Source organism: Rhodnius prolixus, unplaced genomic scaffold (assembly GCF_049639745.1).
Source record: "Rhodnius prolixus isolate KJV_2025 unplaced genomic scaffold, Rpr scaffold_7, whole genome shotgun sequence".
Lineage (NCBI taxonomy): Eukaryota > Metazoa > Arthropoda > Insecta > Hemiptera > Reduviidae > Rhodnius > Rhodnius prolixus.
Window position 1 is genome coordinate 8,924,579 of NW_027411582.1, and position 22,369 is coordinate 8,946,947.

The 22,369-nt window shown below is 31.7% G+C and overlaps 1 protein-coding gene and 1 long non-coding RNA gene across 3 annotated transcripts; one reads left to right on the plus strand and one right to left on the minus strand.

Moving 5' to 3' along the window:
* Positions 1 to 1,500: 1,500 nt before the first annotated feature.
* On the minus strand, positions 1,501 to 3,706 carry LOC141446895 (uncharacterized). Of its 2 annotated transcripts, none has more exons than XR_012453985.1 (4): positions 3,575 to 3,706; positions 2,691 to 2,834; positions 2,185 to 2,368; positions 1,501 to 1,779 (listed from the first exon to the last, which is right to left on the minus strand). It is a non-coding gene; the product is annotated as an uncharacterized lncRNA (long non-coding RNA). The 2 variants fall into 2 exon arrangements; XR_012453984.1 differs by having other exon boundaries at positions 1,511 to 1,779; positions 2,185 to 2,361.
* Positions 3,707 to 3,765: 59 nt separating this feature from the next.
* Positions 3,766 to 8,020, plus strand: Spx (Spliceosomal protein on the X). Its single transcript, XM_074113829.1, has 5 exons — positions 3,766 to 4,027; positions 4,223 to 4,306; positions 4,413 to 4,558; positions 5,323 to 5,451; positions 7,316 to 8,020. Exons 1-5 carry the CDS (start codon positions 3,994 to 3,996, stop codon positions 7,958 to 7,960), a joined length of 1,038 nt encoding a protein of 345 aa, XP_073969930.1. The 5' UTR covers positions 3,766 to 3,993; the 3' UTR covers positions 7,961 to 8,020.
* The last annotated feature ends 14,349 nt before the right edge of the window (positions 8,021 to 22,369 follow it).

The window sequence follows — 22,369 nt, forward strand, 5'->3', positions numbered from 1 at the left end:
TGACAGTAAGGAGGTCCTATATAAGTGTATAGGGTCACCCAACTTGATTAAAAGTGTGAGTAAGGTGGTTCTTTATAAGCCTTGTGAGTCACCAACATGGTTAAAAGTGGGTGTAAGGTGGTCCTTTATAAGTCATGTGAGTCGCCAACATGGTTAAATGTAAGTGAAATGTGGTCCTATATAAGTCTTGTGAGTCTTTAATGTGGTTAAATGAGAGAGCAAGGTGGTCCTACGTAAGTCTAGAGAGTCACCAACATGGTTAAATGTGAGCGCTAGGTGGTCCTCCTAAAGTCTAAAGAGTCGCCAACATGGTTAACAAAAATATGAGATTAAGTTGTAAAGATTTATAAAAATGTATTGTAAAAAAATTATATAAATAATTAATCTATATATAATAAACGATTTGATTATAACAATTTTTTTTCTTACCTTTTTAATCTCTCAATATAAGAAAAATTAAAAAAAAAACGAAAAAATGCGTAGAAATAAAAAGAAAATATAAAAAAAAGATCAAAAATGGCTGCCAGAGTCATGAGAGTGGGTAAGAAGCATTAAGCAGGTTATAAAAATGGCTGCCGAAGTCTAGAGAGTGTGTAAGAAGATAGCAAGGTTACAACAATGGCTGCCAGAGTCGTGAGAGTGTGTAAGAAGCATTAAGCAAGGTTACAACAATGGCCGCCGAAGTCTAGAGAGTGTGTAAGAAAATAGGAAGGTTACAACAATGGCTGCCAAAGTCTTGAGAGTGTGCAAGGAAGGCTACGAGAGGTAAAACAGACAGCACGAGCGATCTAGTGACAGCTGGTGGAACTAAAAGTAGGGGGGAAATCCGTTGTCATGGTGATATGACGCCATCTAGAAGGTATATAAGAAAGTTCGCCGCGCGGGCCGGGCCGGGTGGGGCGAATAGTTGCCTTCCGACCGTCGAGGTGAACACATCTCCCTAACCATTACACATGACATATTATCAAGATTGTTTATGTGAAGAGAGGTGTTTTGACTAGAATTAGATATTTTTGGAGCGACGAGCGACATAACCCCCTCCTCACGAGTACGACTCTGTAGTCGTACTGAGGAGACATCTTGTTTGACAGTAGTATATAAACAGTTTAAGTGCTACCTGGTGGCAAACATGTGAACTAAATTTTGTTTGCATGTAAACAATTCCAGTAAGTGCTGCAACCTGGTGGCAAATTTGTGAACTAATTTTTCTCTTTTTATTTTTACGTCTTTCTGATGCAATTTTTTCAACTTTTTTTACTTTTTCTGTTTTTTAACGCTCTCTGACGCCATTTTTTCGAACTACTTTTACTTTATTTTATTTTTTGTTTAATGTAAACGGAATTTTCAGTTTTATACGTACCTGTACATTTCTTTATTTGCCTCTTATCATTTTTAGTCTTTTTAAAGTTGTTTTTTCGTAAATATAATAAAAATAACAAGACTATGGGAAAAGAGAAAATACATAATGACTTTTTTAATAATTTATAGATAATTCTTTATTTTGCTACCAATTATACATTTTTTTCTTTCGTACTACAAAAAACATTTTAAATTCAATTACATCTTTTAGGTAATGATTCTTAAAATATCAACATTATAAAATTAAAATTACATTTTCAAACTTAAATATATATTTTTTTTTTTCAAAATTATAGACTTAAATGATAAAAGAATTGGAAGAGTTGCAGTTGGACAGTTGTTTTCCAACGTCTTTTTCATTTTGGCTTAATTCGATGAACCTCTTTTGCAGGAATCATTCCAGTTTCGCCTGTTTCAATTCTGAAAAATAACATTATACAATGAGATAGACTGTTCGTCTACTAAATAACACAAATAAAACTCAACTTCCTTGAAAATCAATGTTAATTTGTATAGGTTTAAATAGAAATTGATCAATCTTTTAGGAAGAAAACGCAAGAAGTAAAACTTTGTGTTAGTAATTATATGAACTTAATTAATTTTAAAATAGCAGTTTACTACACTCTTTTAAGTGAAATAAACATTTTATAAATAAACACTCGTCATTTTTTTTTTGTACCTTTCAATTTTCCAATCAAATTAAAACTTTCTTTAACACAGAATCTTTACTCATTCTGATTCCACAGGAATTATTTAATTTATATGAACACAAAGATTTAATCACGTTAAAATGCTCAAGTTTTAATAAATAATGGATAAGATTACCTGGAAGATAACACCACGGAGTGGTAGGTAGATTTCCTTATTTGGATATTGCAGGAATAGAGATGGATGAAAATCACCTCTTATTTACGGACTTGCTGCAGCATTAAAAGAAATTCCCTCAAAAGTAATCATTTTAGATTATGTCTCAGCTTTACTGGGCTGCGAGTCGGCCAACGGCTGAAAGCTTTTATGTATTAAAGCCTTTGTAAATGATTTGAATTTTATTTACACTTATTGTAATATTGTAGCATTTTTCATTAAACAAAAGTCTGTTTCGACCAAATTAAACCATTCTCCAACCATTCGGAAAAAGGTTTAATTTGATTAAAAATGCTATAGCATTCGCAAGTTTGAAGTTTTATTTTTTCAATCTAATTTAAAACATTATAGCACGAAATTACAACGTTTTATTCAGATTCAAAGAAAAATATTTAACTTATTTGAATAAAGGTATAATTTATGTTAAAATGCTGCAGATGTAATAAATAAATAATAGATAAGACTACCTGAAGAACAGATGGCATGGTTGGTACGTAGATTTCCTTTTTAGTTTATTGAGCGGATTATAGAAATTGATGCGGATCACCTCATTTTATGTGCGTACATGCTGCTGGCTACTGGGTGTAAAGAAGGTCCATCATGGGTTACGACTACAAGTCGACAAAGGAGTGAAAGAGCCCCGAGATAAAGGCAATGAAAAAAGAAGAAAAACGTACTACATTAAAACGAATTTTGATAATGAAATGACTGTTAAGCTGACTGAGAAGGCATGTGTTGAAAAACAGTTCAAGATTAATGCACGGCATACATTTCAAAATATTTCTTGATTTAAAATACGATATCAATACAAATTGAAGATAAACCAATCATTTGAAAGTTAAGTTCGACTAATGAAGACAACGAATTTAAACTAGAATAATAAGCAGAAGTTAATGACTTATAATACAGAAGTATCATTCATTTGTTATTAACTGTGTAATTTGTGCTCACGTATTCTGTTGTAAGACGAATTCAAGATTGATACTTCGTCTTAACTTCATAATTCAAATTCCGTCAGCAATAGACCAACTCTAACTTTCCCTTTATCAATTTTAATGTGCATTTATGTTTTGATTATTTAGAATAAAGGGCATAATAAAGATAAATCACAAGAATAATTTGGAATAGAGTTATAATAAAGTGCTTTTTTTTAATACGAATTCTGACGATGTTATTCACAATTTATTAATCTAACAGAACAATTCTTATGAATGAAAATGGTCAGCATAAGGGTCTGTGACATGTAATAAATTCTAAAAAACATTAAAGTTAAGTTATTAACGAAAAGTTATTGCAGTAAAATTATTTAAATGATATTAATGAAATGATGGATACTTGCTGATTTGTGTACCTTTTGTCGTTTAATCAACTTTTTAGAACTGAAAGTTTTTGTTAAAGAGATAACAATTAGCATAAACAAAATAGAATTTAAGACAAATTAAGATTTTAAATCAAATTCAGCCTTGTACTAGTTTATCATCACTCATACATTCAACTGAATATTGTCCTCTTGCGGCGATCATTTGTACTAAGGGCTCACGTGAAGCGTGAGCCGGTCATCGTTGTAATATTTTTTCTCTTGATAGCAATTCGTATTCTAGGGGTTTTGATAGTTACTAATGATCCAATCGACTTTGAAAAATCTTTACTTATTTAATGTATGTTTTCTGACTGGCTCTATTATTTATTTCAAATAGTGGTGTTTCAACGAATGTTTTACATAAGGTTATAAACAGTTTCTCTAACAGTTAAAAGGGGAACAGCCATACGATGGCTGCTGGTCCTATTGCCGAAAGAAATCAAGGTAAATATACGTTTTAAATATCTGTTATTAAAAGTACTAATGAAATTAGTTTTGAATCAATGTATCTCTTGGTAGTTACTTTGGTCTGAAAAATAGGTAGTATTGTATAACCTGTGATTCATGTTTCGTTATAGCTTGTTTAAAATTAAGCAGTGAGTGGTTTTTTATTAATTAAGTTTTTAATGTATCTGTTAGATGCTACGATTTATGTGGGAGGTTTAGATGATAAAGTCTCAGAAACTCTTATGTGGGAGTTGTTTGTACAAGCAGGACCGGTTGGTAAGTTACTCAAAATTATTATTTTATACTTATGAACGTTATACCAATGATTTGTGTTTGCCTAACATTGATCTTAATAATTTACCAAATTGTTTTTTCTCTCAAGTAAATGTTCACATGCCAAAAGATCGAGTTACCCAACAGCATCAGGGTTATGGCTTTGTTGAATTTCTTGGTGAAGAAGATGCAGATTATGCTATAAAAATAATGAACATGATAAAAGTGCATGGAAAACCGATTAGAGTTAATAAGGTAAGAAATTTCTTGTGGTTTATGTATTTAATAATCTACAAACAGTAGCGATCACTAGGCTGTAGTGTTAAATCTTATGCTCCAAAAAATCATTTCTTAAAAACAACTAGTAGATAGAACCCTAATTTAAAAAAAGTTGTAGATTCTAAATTTACATGGGATGACCACTAAAAGGGGTATTTTGCTTAGATTAACTGGAGAGAACACCTTCATTCTGATCTTCTTCCAGTAGTATTACAGTCGTTAAATAGAGTTTTTAAATATCGGATTTATTTATAATAATTTACATGTAAGTCATGACCAAAGTGATAAAGGTCAGTTACCAATGTAGATAGATATAACTAACCAATGTAGAAAAAGTGGATATGCTAGCTTCGCGAAATAGAAATTTGCTGTTATTTTTTCCCCCAAGTTTTGCTGTTATACCACAAGGAATGTTTGAACTGTATGATTATCTATAAGTTAATGCTGGCTTTAATGACAGCTCCCTTAAGTTCTGTTCAGATTTAAGCTGAGATCTAACTGTCGTAGCTTTCTTTTTTAACTACCTGCACATTTTCAAGAAATTAAAGCTCTTAAGCACTCTTATTTCAAAAATCATACAAGATCAGCGGTACAGAAGAGAAAAAGCTTTGTTAAATTTATAGATTACTTCTTAAAAGGAGAACGATATCAAATATTATGTCATCTATACTCTTATATGTTTGGTAGGTAATTATTGTAAGTACTTTTACTTTAATCAAATTTTTGTACCACCTGTTAAGGCTTCTGCACATCAAAAGAATCTTGACGTTGGTGCAAACGTATTTATTGGAAATCTGGATCCTGAAGTCGATGAAAAATTATTATATGACACATTTTCTGCTTTTGGAGTTATTTTACAAACGCCTAAGGTAATAGTTATAATTTTAATTACAAATTAATCATATCCAGCAATTTTAATAATTAAAAAATACAAGAAATGATAGGTCGTTTCAAAATGTAATTAGTAATTGTTAACGTAAACATGTGATGACTGATGAGCTGGATTTTGCTAATAGTATTATTGCTAAGATCATGTAAATTTGCCTACATCAACTATTTACCTGTTATATTCCTAGGGTCATTAATATTCCTATAGATTAGGCGATCAAACTCGATAACTTCCCTGTGAGGCATTTACTTTACGCTTGTAAGTGGTACCTGGAAAGTCTCAGAAGCGCCCAACAGAAGTCTCTGCTATCAATTGTAATGCTCCATCTTCCTTAGTTTCTTCTTTCCATCTCTTTAATGACCTGGTGAATCGTTCACTTTGCTCTTTACTCACAGCTCCTAAATTTTCAGGAAAGTTGTCAAGGTAGAAATGGAGGAAATGCACTTTCAATCTTGTCTTTCTAACCGTGTCATCAGAATCGAATTCGGACTTAAACTTTCTGAGTAATAACATTTTTAGTACAAAAAATTAATGTTTTCGAGAGAAAAAAAACAATTAAGTGACTCACTCAAGAACAGTGGAAAATATGAAGTTGGCCAATATGTCATAGAACTCCACTTTAGATGGTAGTACCACAGTAGGCCTATGGACATTACTTACTGGTCCACCTTGTATAGTGCATGTTTGTATTATTGACTATTATAGTGTGATATTGTTCGTCTTTATGTGTCTGTACAAGTCCAAATATATGTCACCTTTGTGGTGTACCAAGATGGTGTGCAGGTTTGGCGGTAGTGGGTACTACTACTACACAGTTTATCCCTACCGCGAGTGTATTTTTTACAGGCTGACAACATATGGTTTGAGTCCGCTAAGGATTCTTGATCGCAAAAACAGACTGTGTCTATTGTGATCCTTGTGCGGGCTAGGTGGTGTGGAGAATAGTTATAATTAAATCTAAGCTGTTTATTGTGGTGTAAAATTTTCTGTTTTCAGAATAATTATTTATTGTATGGATCTGAAGAATTTACCTTTTAGAAATGACGATTTTTGTTTAACTTTCTTCCCACTTTTGATAGCATTACACTTATTAAAATAGTTTTTGCCAACAGTTGGAGACAATGTATTTATGTATGCAGATTGTAATAGCGTGGTCTTTTTTTTCCCCAGAATCAGCTTTCTCATTTCCTAACTCACAATGACCCTTCATGCATATCAACCAGACCTATCCACCATTGGCGGTTTCTTTGAAAATTATATTTTAAATTTAATTTTGTTTGCTGCATATATTTTTAAAAGCGAATTTGTATTCTTGGCCCTGTCTTTCAAAAATTAAGTCCTGTCAATTAGAATAATTGCCCTAAGGAAGTTTAGTCTGAAATTTTTGTTTTTATACAAGAGATAATTCAATAAATTAATCGATTCAATAAGCACATTATAGACTTTCTGGTTTGGCAAAAACCAAATTCAAAGTTTGCCATATATCTATCCAAATTATTAGAGGGGTGTACTATCCGTGATAAGAATAGTGCTGTTAACAAAACTTCTTGATAATGAAACCTGTCGAAATGTTGATTCTTAGAATTCACACTTTCAAATTTGTGTATTCAATTAACTAATCTCCTCGGTTCGCCGAGGTAACTTCCCTGTGAGGCATTTTCATTTACGCTTGTAAGTGGTATCTGGAAAATCTCTCAGAAGCGCCCAACAGTAGTTGGAAAAAATAACAATAAAAAAATAGTAGTTCAGCAAAAATAACATCCTACTTCTCTCAAATAGCTATAAATATTTAATTTATCCAAAACTCACAATTACCACCTTTAATGGTTTAATTATTTTTTCAGATAATGAGAGATCCAGATACTGGAAACTCCAAAGGATTTGCATTCATCAATTATGCCAGTTTTGACGCCTCAGACGCAGCAATAGACGCTATGAACGGACAATTTCTGTGCAATAGACCAGTCTCTGTATCCTATGCATACAAGAAGGACGCTAAAGGTGAACGTCACGGTTCTGCGGCTGAACGGCTGCTAGCCGCCCAGAACCCTCTCTCACAGGCGGACAGACCTCACCATATGTTCGCAGACGCTCCGCCACCGGCTCCACTGCCCCCACCGCCCATAATGGCGGCGCCTGTCTTCAACCCACCTCCTCCCCCGCCACCAGTGGCTCCACCTCACATGCCACCCCCGCCGCTGCCACAACGTATGCCGCCACCAATGATGCCGCCAACCTCGTTGGCCCCACCAATGCCGCCTATGCCTCCGATGCCACCGCCAGGACCACCTCCAGTCATGTGGCACCACTATCCTCCACCGCCTCCACCTGCTCAGGCGAAAGCACCACCCCCTCCGCCACCAAACTGGAGAGGTCCCCCACCACCGCCACCACCCGGTCAGTTCAGACCGCCTTTCCCACCTCCGCCTCCTCCAACTAGTGCTCCACCACCTCCACAACCTAGAATTCCACCGCCTCCCATGTATTAATTTCTACTAATTGTAAATAATTAAAATTAATCTTTAAATAAATAAGTGATTTTCTTAAAAGTGTTTTATTTTAAAATGAATTTAGTATTAGAACCCAGCCTTGATTGTAAGAGTATTTTTAACCCAAGGAAAGATTCTCCAAATCCTTTTCGCGTAAACTGTATTCTCAAAATTTCTTGTAGCAGTAGTTACAGAAACTAAAGTAAATAGAAAGATTTGATAAGTTAAAATAACATATAAGGTATTACGTAAACAATGTTTGTGGATTCGCGTACCTTAATTTATGTTAAAAGGTAACAAAAAGATAATGTACTAGTATTAAGTCCAGAGTAGTACAAAAATTAGTCCGAAAAAAAAGTGCTACAACGGACAAAAGCAAGGGCATATTGTAAATGCCAAGTAAGTTGATAAATATCGTATATTAAAGGCGGAGAGAAGTATGAATTAGAAAATGTATTAAAATTAAATGAAACAACTTATACTTAGCAAAATATAGATATGGAAAGTTGTTCTTCAGTTGGATTTTAAAGGAAAGAAGACCTCTACAACCAAATGGAAATGCAAAACTGAAACTCAGTAATTTCTTCTAAGAGGCGCAAAATAACAGCTTTTTAAATACCTAAAGAAGCACTTGTTGAAGGGCACCAATCACATACGAAACGTAGAGCACCTGTAAAAGTTTTTTGATAAAGACTTTCTCTGGCTTCAAACTAGCTTGCTACATAAAACTACTGTAATATTACTTTTATTATGACGATAAATGTTTTTCTATGCAGTTTCAATTTTCAACAGCTCAAATATTTCTAATAAAAATACTTTCTTATAATCTTTAATTATAGAAAAGTTTGTACATAAAGTAAATAAAAGACACTTTAACGGCTACTGACCTTTAATTCTATAGATAATATGAATTTGAACCTAACTCTTATTTAAAATACACGTCTAGCGTTTTTTAGACAATAAATCTTTTTTAAAGAATTGTTCAAGTTTATAATGAAAGACGTTTACGAATATATCTAATACGCTATTTTATGTAATTCTGCTTTTACAAGGAACAACCCCGAAGAAACTGATCATAGTGAAATGGCCAGTAACTCATAATTGTTAGTCCTACAAAATTATTACTTAAAATTTATATAATGGAACCGATGAATACGCATAACTGAATTGTAAATAACCTACGTTGAATGGCTATTTGTTACATATAAATAAAACACCACTTTCACGAAAACAATTGCAGGTTAATAAGTGAAAATATCTTACTGTATGGCATGCATATGCCATGAGTTAATTAATGGAATTCATATTAGCGAATTAAAGGCACGTATTTACTATATTATGTTCAAAGCAGAGAAGTTGTTACTTCTTTTAGTATCATTTCATACAAACAGTACTTTCTCAAGACGAAGTGAAACTATTTATTAGAGAATTTATAAAAACTTTTAGTTTTACAGAAGATCTTTGTACTAAAGAATTCAGAAAAGCCAATGCTTTTCACCTTAAATAACAAAATTACTCACTTTTTATGTTCTGTTTAAATATAGGCCATAAATTTTTAATTTTGTTACTTAGACAGCCATTAATTTTTCCCTTACAAAATCGTTAGGTATATACCAGTAAGAGGTGAAACAAAGTTCATAATCTGAACTTTTCGAAATATAAAATAATTGAAATTGTAAAAATAATTACGTACATATGTAGGTCTGAGAAAGACTGGCGAATGTCTGAAACGTATTTAACAACCTGATATCAAAAAGTAAAAATAATATAAGCTTGGCTCTATGAATTTATAAAAAAAGTAGAGGCAGTATGGATATACCTGCTCTCATATTTAGTAAATTTAAATTAATTTGGATTATTTACAGCAAGTTATCTTGAAAAATAGATATAACCTTACGCACGTTACTTTAGAATGCATCTTCTAATGACCGACTTTAAAATTAGTTAATTTCTTCTTGCAACAGATGAAGCTCGATTAAATAACTTCTAAATTCTTAAATAAATCTTTCTTCTTGAAAATATCTTCTTGGAACTGGAAAATGAAAATTAAAAAAACCTTGAGAATTAGATTGTACGAGGGTTATAAAAGAAATCCTTCACCACTCAACACTAAGGAATTTATTGTGCTAAAACATAGTAAATGGTTTTGAAAACACAGATTTTATTTCAATATTTATTACATATTAAATAAATAAATAATCTACATTTTGATAGATTAGATTATTATATTGATAGATTATACTATACTCAAATTTTCTTTTTAATTGTAATACAATAGCAGGAAGTGTTTGCCACACATTTACTTTGCAGTTAATATTAAATTTGGCTCATCACGCTGCAGTGATACAAATACATTCGAAATTTTGTTTTCAAGTTATAGTTATCCCCTAAAATACGTGATTTGATATATTAAAATTAGTTAGCACGTCAAGAATTTGGAAGCGGAAAAATAAACTAAAACGGAGTGAAGTTTGTGATTTCTCTGATTTTTTACTTATTTTGTAAAGTTCTCATAAAATACCTAAAAGGCAGGTAATTCTAATACTCTTACTTACGTCACCAATACTAATACTTACGTCGTCCAAGAAAAAGAGAAAATATAAGTATGATAAGCGTCTTGTTTGTGGTCCATGAAAGTGTTTTGAAAGAAGTTATGTATTAAAAAATAAAAACCTGAATTCGTGACTCATTAAACTGTGAACTCAATACGTGAACTAAATTAAGAACGAAAGAATTTAGTATATATCCGCTAGCATGTATTAAAACTGATACGTGTGGGCAAACTACTAGCAACCTTCCAATAATTAAGTCATAGTACCTGAATAGAAAACGGTTTGTTTGTTTTAGTTTAAATTAGTGTCCAACTTCTCAGTGGAGAAGGAAGATTTTTAGTGACAGCAGTTAAGAGGATTATTAGAGTTAGCAAGTTAGAACCACTCAAAGGAGGCCTACAATTTATTTATGAGATCCACAACCTCGTTCAAATACGATAGTAATGTTATGTTATAAATAAATAAAAAAACATGTATCCTCGCTTGTCATTAATTAAATACTGTTATTTTTTTTATTTATTTAGTAATTTACAACCTGTATACATGTGTACTACGAGTAAATATGATAGATATGATGAACTGGTGCGGGAAGAGCAGGAGGAGAGAAACTACCCAGCAGTAGCACTCTCTATAGGAGAATAATGATGTTTAGGTCTTCAGATTGCAAGGAAGTCGTGGGGCCAATGGCGATTGAGTCGGCGAGGAGGATTGTTAGGAATGTCTTATTATATTTATACGCGAAGATATATCTTCGAGACTCGTGAGAGCAAAGGAAAACCCTCTGATAATCGAAGAAACTCACAAACTGATCAGGGTTATAAAAACTTGCGCGCTTAGACGGATAAAATTAATGATATTTAGTACGTCCTAATCTCAGTGGCGCTCTAGGCCATTGCATAAACGAATACTAACCGAAAGTGCCAGTGTTCTCTACAACGAATATAATCGGACACATCTAAATATTTTTATAGCATACAATTGACAAAAGAAAAACATGACTTTCTCTTACAATAAATATTCAACAGGTTTCTCCCATCTTTGAATTTTAATTAAATATTCATTTTCTTCGCTACAACAAAAGATTTTTAAGTAACATCCTGAATTAGTTCAATCCATGATACATTCATAACTGGTCTAGTGATTTAATCGGAATAGCGAAATTTAGTGTAAAGCCTAGTAACTGAATTGAAACACTAATTAATTTATTTATAAAAAACATTACATTTTTTTGTATGGTATCGTATCAACCAGATGTTTTCTTTCTAAAAATTAAAGTTATTCTGACTGATATTAGAATAGCGGATATTAGTTCCAAATAGAAATTAGTATTTTGGGCCAATTTCAAAATCTCAAACAACATAAATAAAAGAAAGAAAAAGGAATTCAGGAACTAGAATGACCACCATGAGAATTATGAATAAACAAAAAAACTTCTTTTTTTTAAAGAAAATAAAAACTAATTGATTCAAATCTGTTCTATTGAACTAATTAGCTTTTCAATGGCAGCAGGATGGTGCCTTAATAAGAATTCAGCCAAAATTTCACACGATATCAGTGGTTCAAAGATATGTAGTTGCTTCTAACTTTGTTAATTTGAATACGCATTAGTTATTCATTGTTCTTTACCTAATATTATATTGTTAAAGCAATCCTTAATTAAACGGTTAAAGAATAATAACCTAGGCTGACCGTAGTTAATTAAAATAATTTATATTTAAACGGTTTAAGGTTTAAAAACGTATGATATAAACGCGAAACTGTAACTACATCTCAACTAGATTCGGATGGATTATTAGCATTTCAATGAGATGGAAAGTTATTTAGATAAAATTCTAGTAACGATTGTTCCTTTAAAATTTATCAGTAATGTTTAAAATGATCTGTAGTAATTGTTTTCTCTTGAATGAGAAAGAATTCTTATTGTTACAAAAGTTATAAGTTATTATTTGAGATGTGAAAGAAAAGAACCCTTTTTACTTTCTCTTAATACTTGTAAGTTAAGTACTGCGATCGTTGTTCCACTTTTGCTATGCAAATTAAATAAATGTGTCTATTACTTTTGCTTAAAACATTTTCCTAATAATTAAATTTTAACACAGTTCTTAAAAAAGTTACAGTATACTATACGACTCTAGCAGCTGTACAATATCTTGAAGTAAATTACTTTATAAATCACTTTCAGTAACGCACAAATTTATAGGTATTAAGAAACGTATCACTTCACTTCACATCACTTAAACAAAAAGATTTTTTTACATACTTTCACAATTTCTTCTGCGAAATATGAGCCATTATTTTCAATAACTTGCTTTTTATGTTACTCATCTAAATTGCAATATTATTTAGGTTTAAGCTTTTTTCTTTACACCGCACCAAGGAAAAAGAACTAAATGGAGATATGAATTTAAAAACCTCTTATAAAGAAACATTTGAGAAATCAATACAACGAAAAACAATTAATAATAATAATAATACAAATCAATACGATCTATTACCTGGCTTTGAAAGAAAAACTTGAAAGAAAGGTGAAGGACTTAAATGGCTATGAAGCAACAGAAATGTTTTGTGATGCACGTTTACGGGACGATGATAAAGCACCTTCTCTATTTTTACATAAACTATTCCACTTCTTTGGTATTTTCATTCCCAAATTAAACTCCTAATCAATTGGAACTACATTTTGGCTTTAGCAATGAGCTCTTCTCCAGCGAAAACAGTGCAATTAATGTACTAACCTAAATCTATTAATCAGCTGATATTAATGTTAGGTAATTTTTACTACCATAACAGCTGTAATATATAATAATTATAATTGCAATTATCGTATTAACTCAAACAATAAATAAATGATTAAATTAAAATGCACAAATAAAAGGGGGCTAGCACAATAAGTCTCTTGAGACTACGGTATAAAAAATAGAACAAAAAAAAGGTCTTTTGACAATTTTTGAACGTTCAATTGAGGAAAAAGCTCCAAAATTCAGAAAATTGACCTTTCGAATAAAGTAGTAATACAAAAAATAAAATAAGGTTAACAAGAAGGAGAAACAGCTCGTCCTGAGAGGCACGTTTAGAAGCAGCTTTTTCCGTCCATGTTATTAATAGCATTCCATCATACTTTGTTTTCCCTTACTTCTAGTAAGAGAAGAGGGAGTTAGTAAATAAAACTTAGTACGAAAAATTAGATGCTTGATGTAAAGGGTTTTTATGGAAAGTGTTCTCTCGTTTCAAAAAAACTCTTTCAATCACCTGACAGTAAGAAGCTCCTAGGAAGAGAGAATCTAAGGGCCAGAAGCTGGATTCGAACCCGGATTCTCCAGGGAATCCATTACGCTAACCAAATATGTAGCTAATTCCTTCCCTAATTAAGGCTAACAACCCAAACTTTAGGCGTGTTCAGTCAAATTTAAAAAATGTAGGGAAATTTTACTGAAGTGATGAAAGATATATTTAAATGAAAAATATAAATCGTTAATCAATTATTGAAAATTGATCCCCTAGATAACTTTAGAGTAGGCCAGTAGGATCCTAGAGATAGTTCCTAATGCTGTATTTGTTTACGTTTAGGGTTAACAAACAGGAAGTATAATATCTCTCTCTCATTCACACACACACTACCTTTTATTTCGGAGAAACATTCGAACGCACAATCACGTGGGCAAATAATTGGGCCACCTCTTACTCTATGTTTTCACGTGGCTATAATTCAAGGTCACATGGACTTTCACGAGGTTCTGGTTAGCTAATGCAAACCGGGAGTGTCCGACGAATTTTTTTCTCTACGAATGAATAGGTCTAAGGTGGCTAGATTAGATTATCGAGGTGGGACCAATGCCTCACGGCTCCGCCGTCAAAAGAGGCTTATTGTGCCATCCCCTTTGGATCTAGCAGACGAAACCTCCTCTACTAAGAAGGTTGAGGACTTTCCCTATTAGTTCTTTTTGTGCTACTATCTCCTTTTGTCTCAGAGAGCCAAAGGTTTCATAGCAATCGAACATCCAGTGAGAGGCCGTTTCCTCCTCATCCTGACACAATCTGCTGAACGATTTCGAGCTAATAAGCCCCTCCTTGTACAGATGTCCTATGTGTACTGAGTAAATTGGGATGTAACAGTATATGTTGCTTATGTTCATGTTGTTAGGCTGGGATATCCGCAGAGATGCCAAGTACCCTGAAAAAGTGGCTAATCCACTTCCCCCTAAGGGATGAAAGTGGCAAACAAGTATACATTGAACTGACCGTCAGAGTTGGGCTTTCTTCTGGCCTGAGCCAAAGAATGTTTCAATTTAGTAAAAGATGTTCACTCTAATCATCTAGCTGGATGAAGCCAACTCAATATATTGTTGAATGTTCGTTTTACATAGCTAGCAGGTTTTCCCAGTTAGTAACATCAATTCTAGCTCGTTTTGATTTTTAAAAGAATAAAGTGGAACGATTCTAACATCCTAAACATTCGAAATTAGATACATGATTCCAGGTTGCTTATTTGCTTTATCCACTTAACGTTTCTTGATTAGAAGCACCAGTGGAAAGTTAGAAATAATTGCCTAATTGGTTAAGCAAGATAATTAATATTAAGTCTGAGAAGTGATTTAAATCAACAAAATTAAATGATCTATTGGAATTCCTGATCAAACAGCTCTTATCTTAAATAGTATTATCAATCATCGTACTATCTTAGATCAGCAATTGCTCCAAATAACATCAAAGTAGGAACCTAATTAAAGTAAATACTTGAGAAGAGGTTAAAGTAAGCAGCAATAAATATACGTCATGTTTAAATAAATATCTGAAGTAAACTCAACTTCCATTTACTACAGCGCTCAAGATTCTTTCCAAACTCTATTAACAACTCACTTACTACGCACTAATTAAACATAAATGGTAAAATCATACAATTTAATGGAATGGCACTTCAGGAAATCTCCTAAGAATGCTTTCCTTGTCCTTGTTAAACCGTTGCTTATAACATGATTTTTTACGAGTGGGGTTCGCTTTAAGAATTACGGCTAGATAGGAAATTAAAATTCTTCCTGCAGTTTCTTTCATTAGTTCTGTTACTTCTTCTTCCTCGGCACTACAGTGTCCTGAAAGGGCCAGGGTAGCTTCAATCAAGGTTCTCCTCTGAGCTCTATCAAGAGCCTTTAATTTAGTTCTGTTACTGAAACAGAAATTTAATAGAATATCTTTCTTGGTTCATTCGCGTTAAATTGTGAGGACAAAGTAAAACTTAAAACGATAAAATCTATAACTAATCTTTCTGGTCAAAAAATTTTGGTTCAGAAAGGTTGATGAGAAATTTACTTTACAAGTGGTTTCGCAATGAATTTTTCATTTTAATGAAGTTTATAACCCTAAGATGAAGTTAACTGTATAAAAAGTAGGTGTTAACAACGGCCGAACCTATCTAATACGCTAAAACTACTGAATATATACATATTCATAACTAGTTAGTAAGTTTTTACTGCGTAAGTGATCTTAAGTAGGTTCTAGACTCTGAAATATCCATGAGTTGTAGATTTTGTTGGTTGCTGCACTGCAGATGTTACTTTATTTCAGAGCAAAGCTACAGCAAAGTTGATATCCTTACAAAATAATGTTGAAGAAATTGGACCTGTAAGGGAAATTTAAATTATAATAAGTGTAATAAGAGGAAGTCTCACGAGTGTTTAACCCAGGATATTTTTTAAATAAAAGATTTAACTACATACTATATACTAACGTATGAGAGTCTCCTGTTTCTTTCAACTTTCTTAAAAACAATTGTGCACTCTTCAATATGATTGTTATAAACTGGTTATTACTTAATAAATCAATCTTCTTTTAAATTTGACAGAATCCCTTACTTGGTTTCATTAATTGGCCCAAAACTTCTGTTAGGTCAAAGATGCTCCATAATTGACAACCTACAAAATGAAATTTAGCAAAACATTTATTTAAAAATGGCAAAATACCATTGACAATTATACTTCTTTAATTACGACACTACAATAATTACTTTTGAATGTTTCTAAATATATTTAATAGCAGAACGTATGTTCATATGTGCCCTATAATCATTAAATCTATTATCATTTCACAATTATTTAAAATTTATGTCTATAGAAAGTGGGTGGTACCATGATGCAAATTTAAATGCAAAACAGTTGGATAAATTGTAGATTAAATGCTATCGGCAATACAATAACAAAAAAAAAAAGAAGTCATTTGTTCTTTAATTATAAAGCTTTAAGACTTGATGAATGTTTCTAATGTTATGACTCTTTATAGTAGACCTTCATTAATTTCAATTACTCCTCTACTTTATAACAAAGGTGGTCGTAAAACGTATCTTCTGATCACATTAACATACAATGTTCTACTTGTATGGATAATCTATATTTGATTAGTCGTTTCTTTTCGTAAATCAGACAAGAATTGAATAAGATAAAACTGTTTGCTCTGTTAATTAGTTATATTGTTATTTTAAATATTTTTTAATAATTCAAGTCTTACAGTGCAGGAGTTTTGTAAATCTATTATTGTGTTTACTAAAAGGAAAGACCAGATCGTTTAAATGAAACATTTGGGCAGGAAGCTTATTTAAAATTAATTTTCATTTTGATGAAATATTTTTTTGAAATAAAGGTGATTGATAAATTGTTTGTTTAACATGTTCTAATATCCTATTGCCAAAGCTTTTCAATAAAGTTAAGTGATACACTCAAACTTACTTTCAGACACTAGAGTCTGAAAAGATTCAGGAAGCAAATTTTCTCCAATAAAACCTTAGAAACTTTTCTTCTAACCATCTTTAGATAATTAATCAATCAGAAGAGGACCTTAATCTCTTCAATCCATGTATAGAATTAGTCCAGAAATCTTTTAAGCCCCGGCAAGTTTCTTCTTAATCCTTTAATCCTTCTGCAAGTTCTGCTTGACCTACAACGCCAACTGAGGAATTTGGCAGCACATTTTTAACCTAAACATTAATGCCGCACCTATTTAATGAGAATTGAAAGATTAAAAAACAATTTTGGAACTACATTTGTATAGAGACATCAGTAATTAGATCTAATCTCTTGTCGTTGGTGAGGTGCATTCAAGTGTATTTACGAATAAAACTACGGGTTTTTTTTTTTTAATAAAGTAAAACAAAAACCTATAAGAATTATTCCTTTGCTTTCTATACTTTAGTACGTTTTCTTTGAGGAGATGGTATTTTTAGCATCTTAGTTAGTAAAAGTTAGTTATCTTAGGTACCATGTTTTAGTAGCAATAGAGATGAAAATACGTTAATGGTTGTTTCTTTTATTTAGTATTGTAACTACATAAAGAATAACTGTCTATAACAACTAATACTGTTAGAATTATGTACCGAATCCACAACTTACATCTGTTATAGTTGTTAACTGCAGGGGAAATGATGAATGATTCTAACCAGAATGAAGTTCACTCAACTTATAGAAACTTACTATGTCAAAATAAAGATATTGAAAAGTGACTATTAATGGAAACATTCTATAATTGATCTTTTTCTTCAAACATAGTTCCGTGACTTTTCCATTCGGTAATTTTCACTATTTTAAAATTAATCAAAATTTTCTTTAAGAGACTTTTCAACAACAGAAAAGGCTTTCAAAAGGCATTGCTGGCCTTCAGTTAGAGTTCTCTCACAGATAATATAGTCCATCAAAATACAATTTATTTACGACTGAAGAAAAACATTTTAAGTGAATGTTAAATTTGAAAACATTCCTTTCATAAATAACAGAGAAACGCTAAATTCTTCAATTTGATGTTCTGAAAATTCTTTAATTACTTACCAGTATAAAGCAAATGATAGTGAATTCCTTAGTAAAAATATAAATTTCCTGAAGAATGTTGTTCACTTTCTTTGCCTTAGATTTGAAATAAAAGTTACAATATCTAGTCTGACTTCTAAACAAATTAAGGAAGAATGACAATGCATAAAGATACTTTTAGAAAGGGTAAGTGCTGTAATGATAGGTAATATATAAAACGCTGAAACGATGTCGTCTTCTGGAGGTGTTATTAATCAAACTTTAACTTCGGCACACAAAAGCAGGTCACGACGGAATATTTGAAGAACTTCTTTAAATACATAAAGAAAGTTATTTCTCTGAGATTGCACAAACATTTCTTTACTTGCTCTCACTCTTCATGAAAAGAAAGTTATAAGGTTAAATTTTGGGGATTCAGCATTCAGTTGCTCTTAATGAGTTAGAGATCAGTTTTCTCTTCCCAAAAACTCCTTCCCACCTACTTCATACTATAATCAAGTTTTGAATGAAACTCCTGACATTGGAGTTCTTTAGAATGAATCTGGGAAAGAATTGGAAAAAAATATAAGAAATTATCGCATTTTTTTACTTTTCTGAGTAACAAATGGAAGATATTTAATTTTACTTTTCGATACTTAAACCCTAAGTGAGAACTATCCCTTATAACTGGTTAGCAAAAAGATATAATACTTGAATTCATAAATTAAGAGATTATTAATTGAATAAAGAAAAAAATTAATGGATTGTCAACAATTTTTCTTAAGTTAATATGATGTAGAGATTGAGAGAGAGGGAAAAAAGTGAAATCAAATGATTGGCATGCAAGATTCTTTTGTCGGCTTTATAGCTATTTTAATTTTCTTTTTAATTACTGAGAAAAAATTATATAAAACTCCATTAATTTTTAGTCGTATTTTATTTAAATTTTATAGCAAGAATGCAAATGCTTCATGTTCGAGAAAAAGTGATTTTTAAGTATGATTACTATTCATATTTTCTTTCCACAAATGTTACAATTTGAAATAATCAAGTTCAAATTAATTTTTGAAATACATACGTCTTTTTTTTCGCTGGAAATCCACTTTACTTATGGCTAAAATAAATATTTAGATATACTTTCGACTATCTTTTGGCAATTCTCGGAAATCTAAAAAGAATCACCGAGATGGATTGCGATCACCCAAGAAAGAAAAACTCTGTGATTTCCTGAGAATTAAAAAATGATGATGAAAATGTTTTCTCACCCGAGTTCCTTTTTTCTATGACTTTATTTACCAGTAGGTTTCTTAACTTTCCTTTCAAATGGAAGTGATTTTTTTTTTTATTTAGTCATAATTAAATATTCTTGTAGTCATATGCAATAAAAGTCAGAACATCCTGAAAAACTTATTGTGGCCATAAACTTGAACAACGCTATGTATATATAATATAAAGAAATTTTAATGAATATAAAGGAAACTTTTATCCTCCCAGTTAAGTAAGATAATCTGAACCACGAAATATGGAATTAAGACGGATCAGCCCAAGCTTAATTCGTTTCAGTTTAACGATACTTATATTAGTGACTGAATTTGCTAATACTAGACTATCTGCCAGAGAGAACTTCTTTCTCTGTAGAACAAACTTTTTTTTTTTAAGAGCATGTGGTACTTTTTATCTAAGGTTGTTTGTAGCGACTTCACTCACGACCTGTCTTTTCCAGATGTGAGACATCTCACACTTTTCAAGATGGTTTCTCTCGGAACAATGTCCAGCTTTCGTCATTGGGAACCAGATTGTACAAATCCTGTCCAATGCCCGCCCGAAAGTCTCTTCCTATAAGTTCTAAACAAACATAGGTAACAGGTATACCAGACATCATCCAGATTTTTTGTTCTATCTTCGTCACTCTATTCACATTCACGGAAAAAAAGAAGAAAAGGTTATGTACAGTCTGGTGTAGTTACTCTGCCGTCAAAATGATACAATTAAATCTGATGTAAATTAGCAAGATACGACTGTTTTCGTTAAGGGCACTTATTTCAACTTTTCATAAACTGTCAAATTTACGAAATGAATTATATCCATGAACGAATTGAAAGTATGTCACTTACTGAATGAATAGGAGTTCCTTTACTTTTAGACCCCTGAAAGTGCAAAAGGCAAGTGTAAACTCCTTTATACCCTCCAGTAATTAGAATATTATATGTCATCCTTCAAATCTTGGAGATAATAAATAATTAGAATATTATTTTCAAAAATGTATTTATAATTTTCTAATGAATTCTTATTGAACATTATTATAAGTACACTTAATTAAAATTAATTTTTAAAATGGTCTACCCTGTTGAGACATAACTTACCCTCTTACAAACCAGTTTACCAATTAAAATTTTCCAATTTTGATTCTTGTTTAAGGAAAATATACTCAAAGAAAAGAGGAAAATAAATTGAAGGTTTTTTTTTTTAAATTTGTAATAAAAATCAACGTTTTTATTCTGTACACAATTAATTCTTTCATATATCCACATTCAACTACAACCTGGCACCGAAAACTGATCTAAAACATTCTTCACAACATATTTTTGAACATGTGTAATTACAAACTGAAAAATTTACAAGATTATTCTAAAAAAAAAATAAATAAATAACTACTTACAATGCAAGCAAAATCGAGAACAAAGATGATCGATTGCTGCCTGCTTGAAACCCATACCCACCACCAGCGGATTTTCTCCGTGCGCTTTTCGTTTCAAATTTATCCCTCTTTTGTTCTAATTTTATTTTCTAATTCATAGAGTTTTCATCATCATCCTGTTCATGGCTGAAAATACAGGCTAAAGCGACGCCAATTATTTACTTTCTACTAACTTGCTATATTTCTTTTATTTCTTGAAGTAAGACTAAGTTCAACATCTTGTAAACAGCTGCAAAAAAGTGTCTTACCAGTGTTAGAACAGTACCTTTAGAACAGGGCAAACCGTAATTTTGCAGAATTTTGGTAGCCGAAAAGTTAAAGTGAATAAGCATATCCTAATCTGCTTCAGAATCCTGTATCTAGTCCTAGAAGATGAAGTCGGACGTATGAAACCCTTTAGATGATCACGTGAGATGAAAGTGGATAAGCGACACTTATATTTACGTCGTATACGAGTAAAAATACTTCATATTTCTATTACCGTTGCTTTATGAATCGAGAGTGACTTTTGATAGGATAAGAATTGGTGTCTCCCATACGCGAATAATAATAAACAATGTAGAAGTGATATGATGGAGGAGGAATAGTACTGAGCAGTTAAAGAGACCAAGAGAATTCGCGAACAGTATTGCCAAGAAAGAAAAAAGATAGAAACCCGATAAATTAGGCGACTATAAGAAGGAGATTCCGATTTAAAAAACTTAAGAATAAGTAACTGATAAAGAATTACAGTTTTTAATGGATTGGCTAAAGAGTTTTGAGTCAATTTCTGCTTGAAAGTTGTCAGAAAGTTTGTCTCTGCACCCAGTTCTACGTAGAACCCTTCAGGAGTCCTTGACCTTACCCACTCCCATAATTGGTAACACAACAGGACGGAAAGGCTAGTGCAGCCTTAAAGATTGTTTAAAAAAGGCAACCAGTTACAGTATTATCGATATTTTTGTTTAAAATTAATCAATTTACTTATTCTAAAATAAATAGCAGTGCCTAATTATTATGTTCAATTTGTATGTTTTGGCTTCCAACATTTTCTCAATGGTTGCTTTGAAACTTAATTGCAGATATAATACCTTAATTAATTTAAAAACAATAAAAAGAAAATTAGATTAGAACCTATTTATAATAGGTAAATTATTAGTGCATTAAAATAAACTACTTACAGGCATATTTATTTCCATGTTTTCAACTAAATAGATTATATTTTTCCCTTTTTATTCTTTACCAGTAATTTTGTTTACTTTTCTTTAAGATAATTCACAATGCTTTCATTTATGATTTCATACTTAATTCTCTTCCTTTCACATTAGTACGTAAAATCGATTGTTCTGGAAATATCTATAAAAAAAATAGTTAACTAGATTATTTTTAAAGATCGTAAAAGAAAAATAGTAATTCA

Coding starts and splice junctions, on each gene's coding strand:
- Spx (XM_074113829.1), top strand. CDS start 3,994: ATGGCTGCTGGTCCTATTGCCGAAAGAAATCAAG. Junction 4,028..4,222: donor TATTGCCGAAAGAAATCAAG/GTAAATATACGT, acceptor TGTATCTGTTAG/ATGCTACGATTTATGTGGGA. Junction 5,452..7,315: donor TTATTTTACAAACGCCTAAG/GTAATAGTTATA, acceptor TTATTTTTTCAG/ATAATGAGAGATCCAGATAC.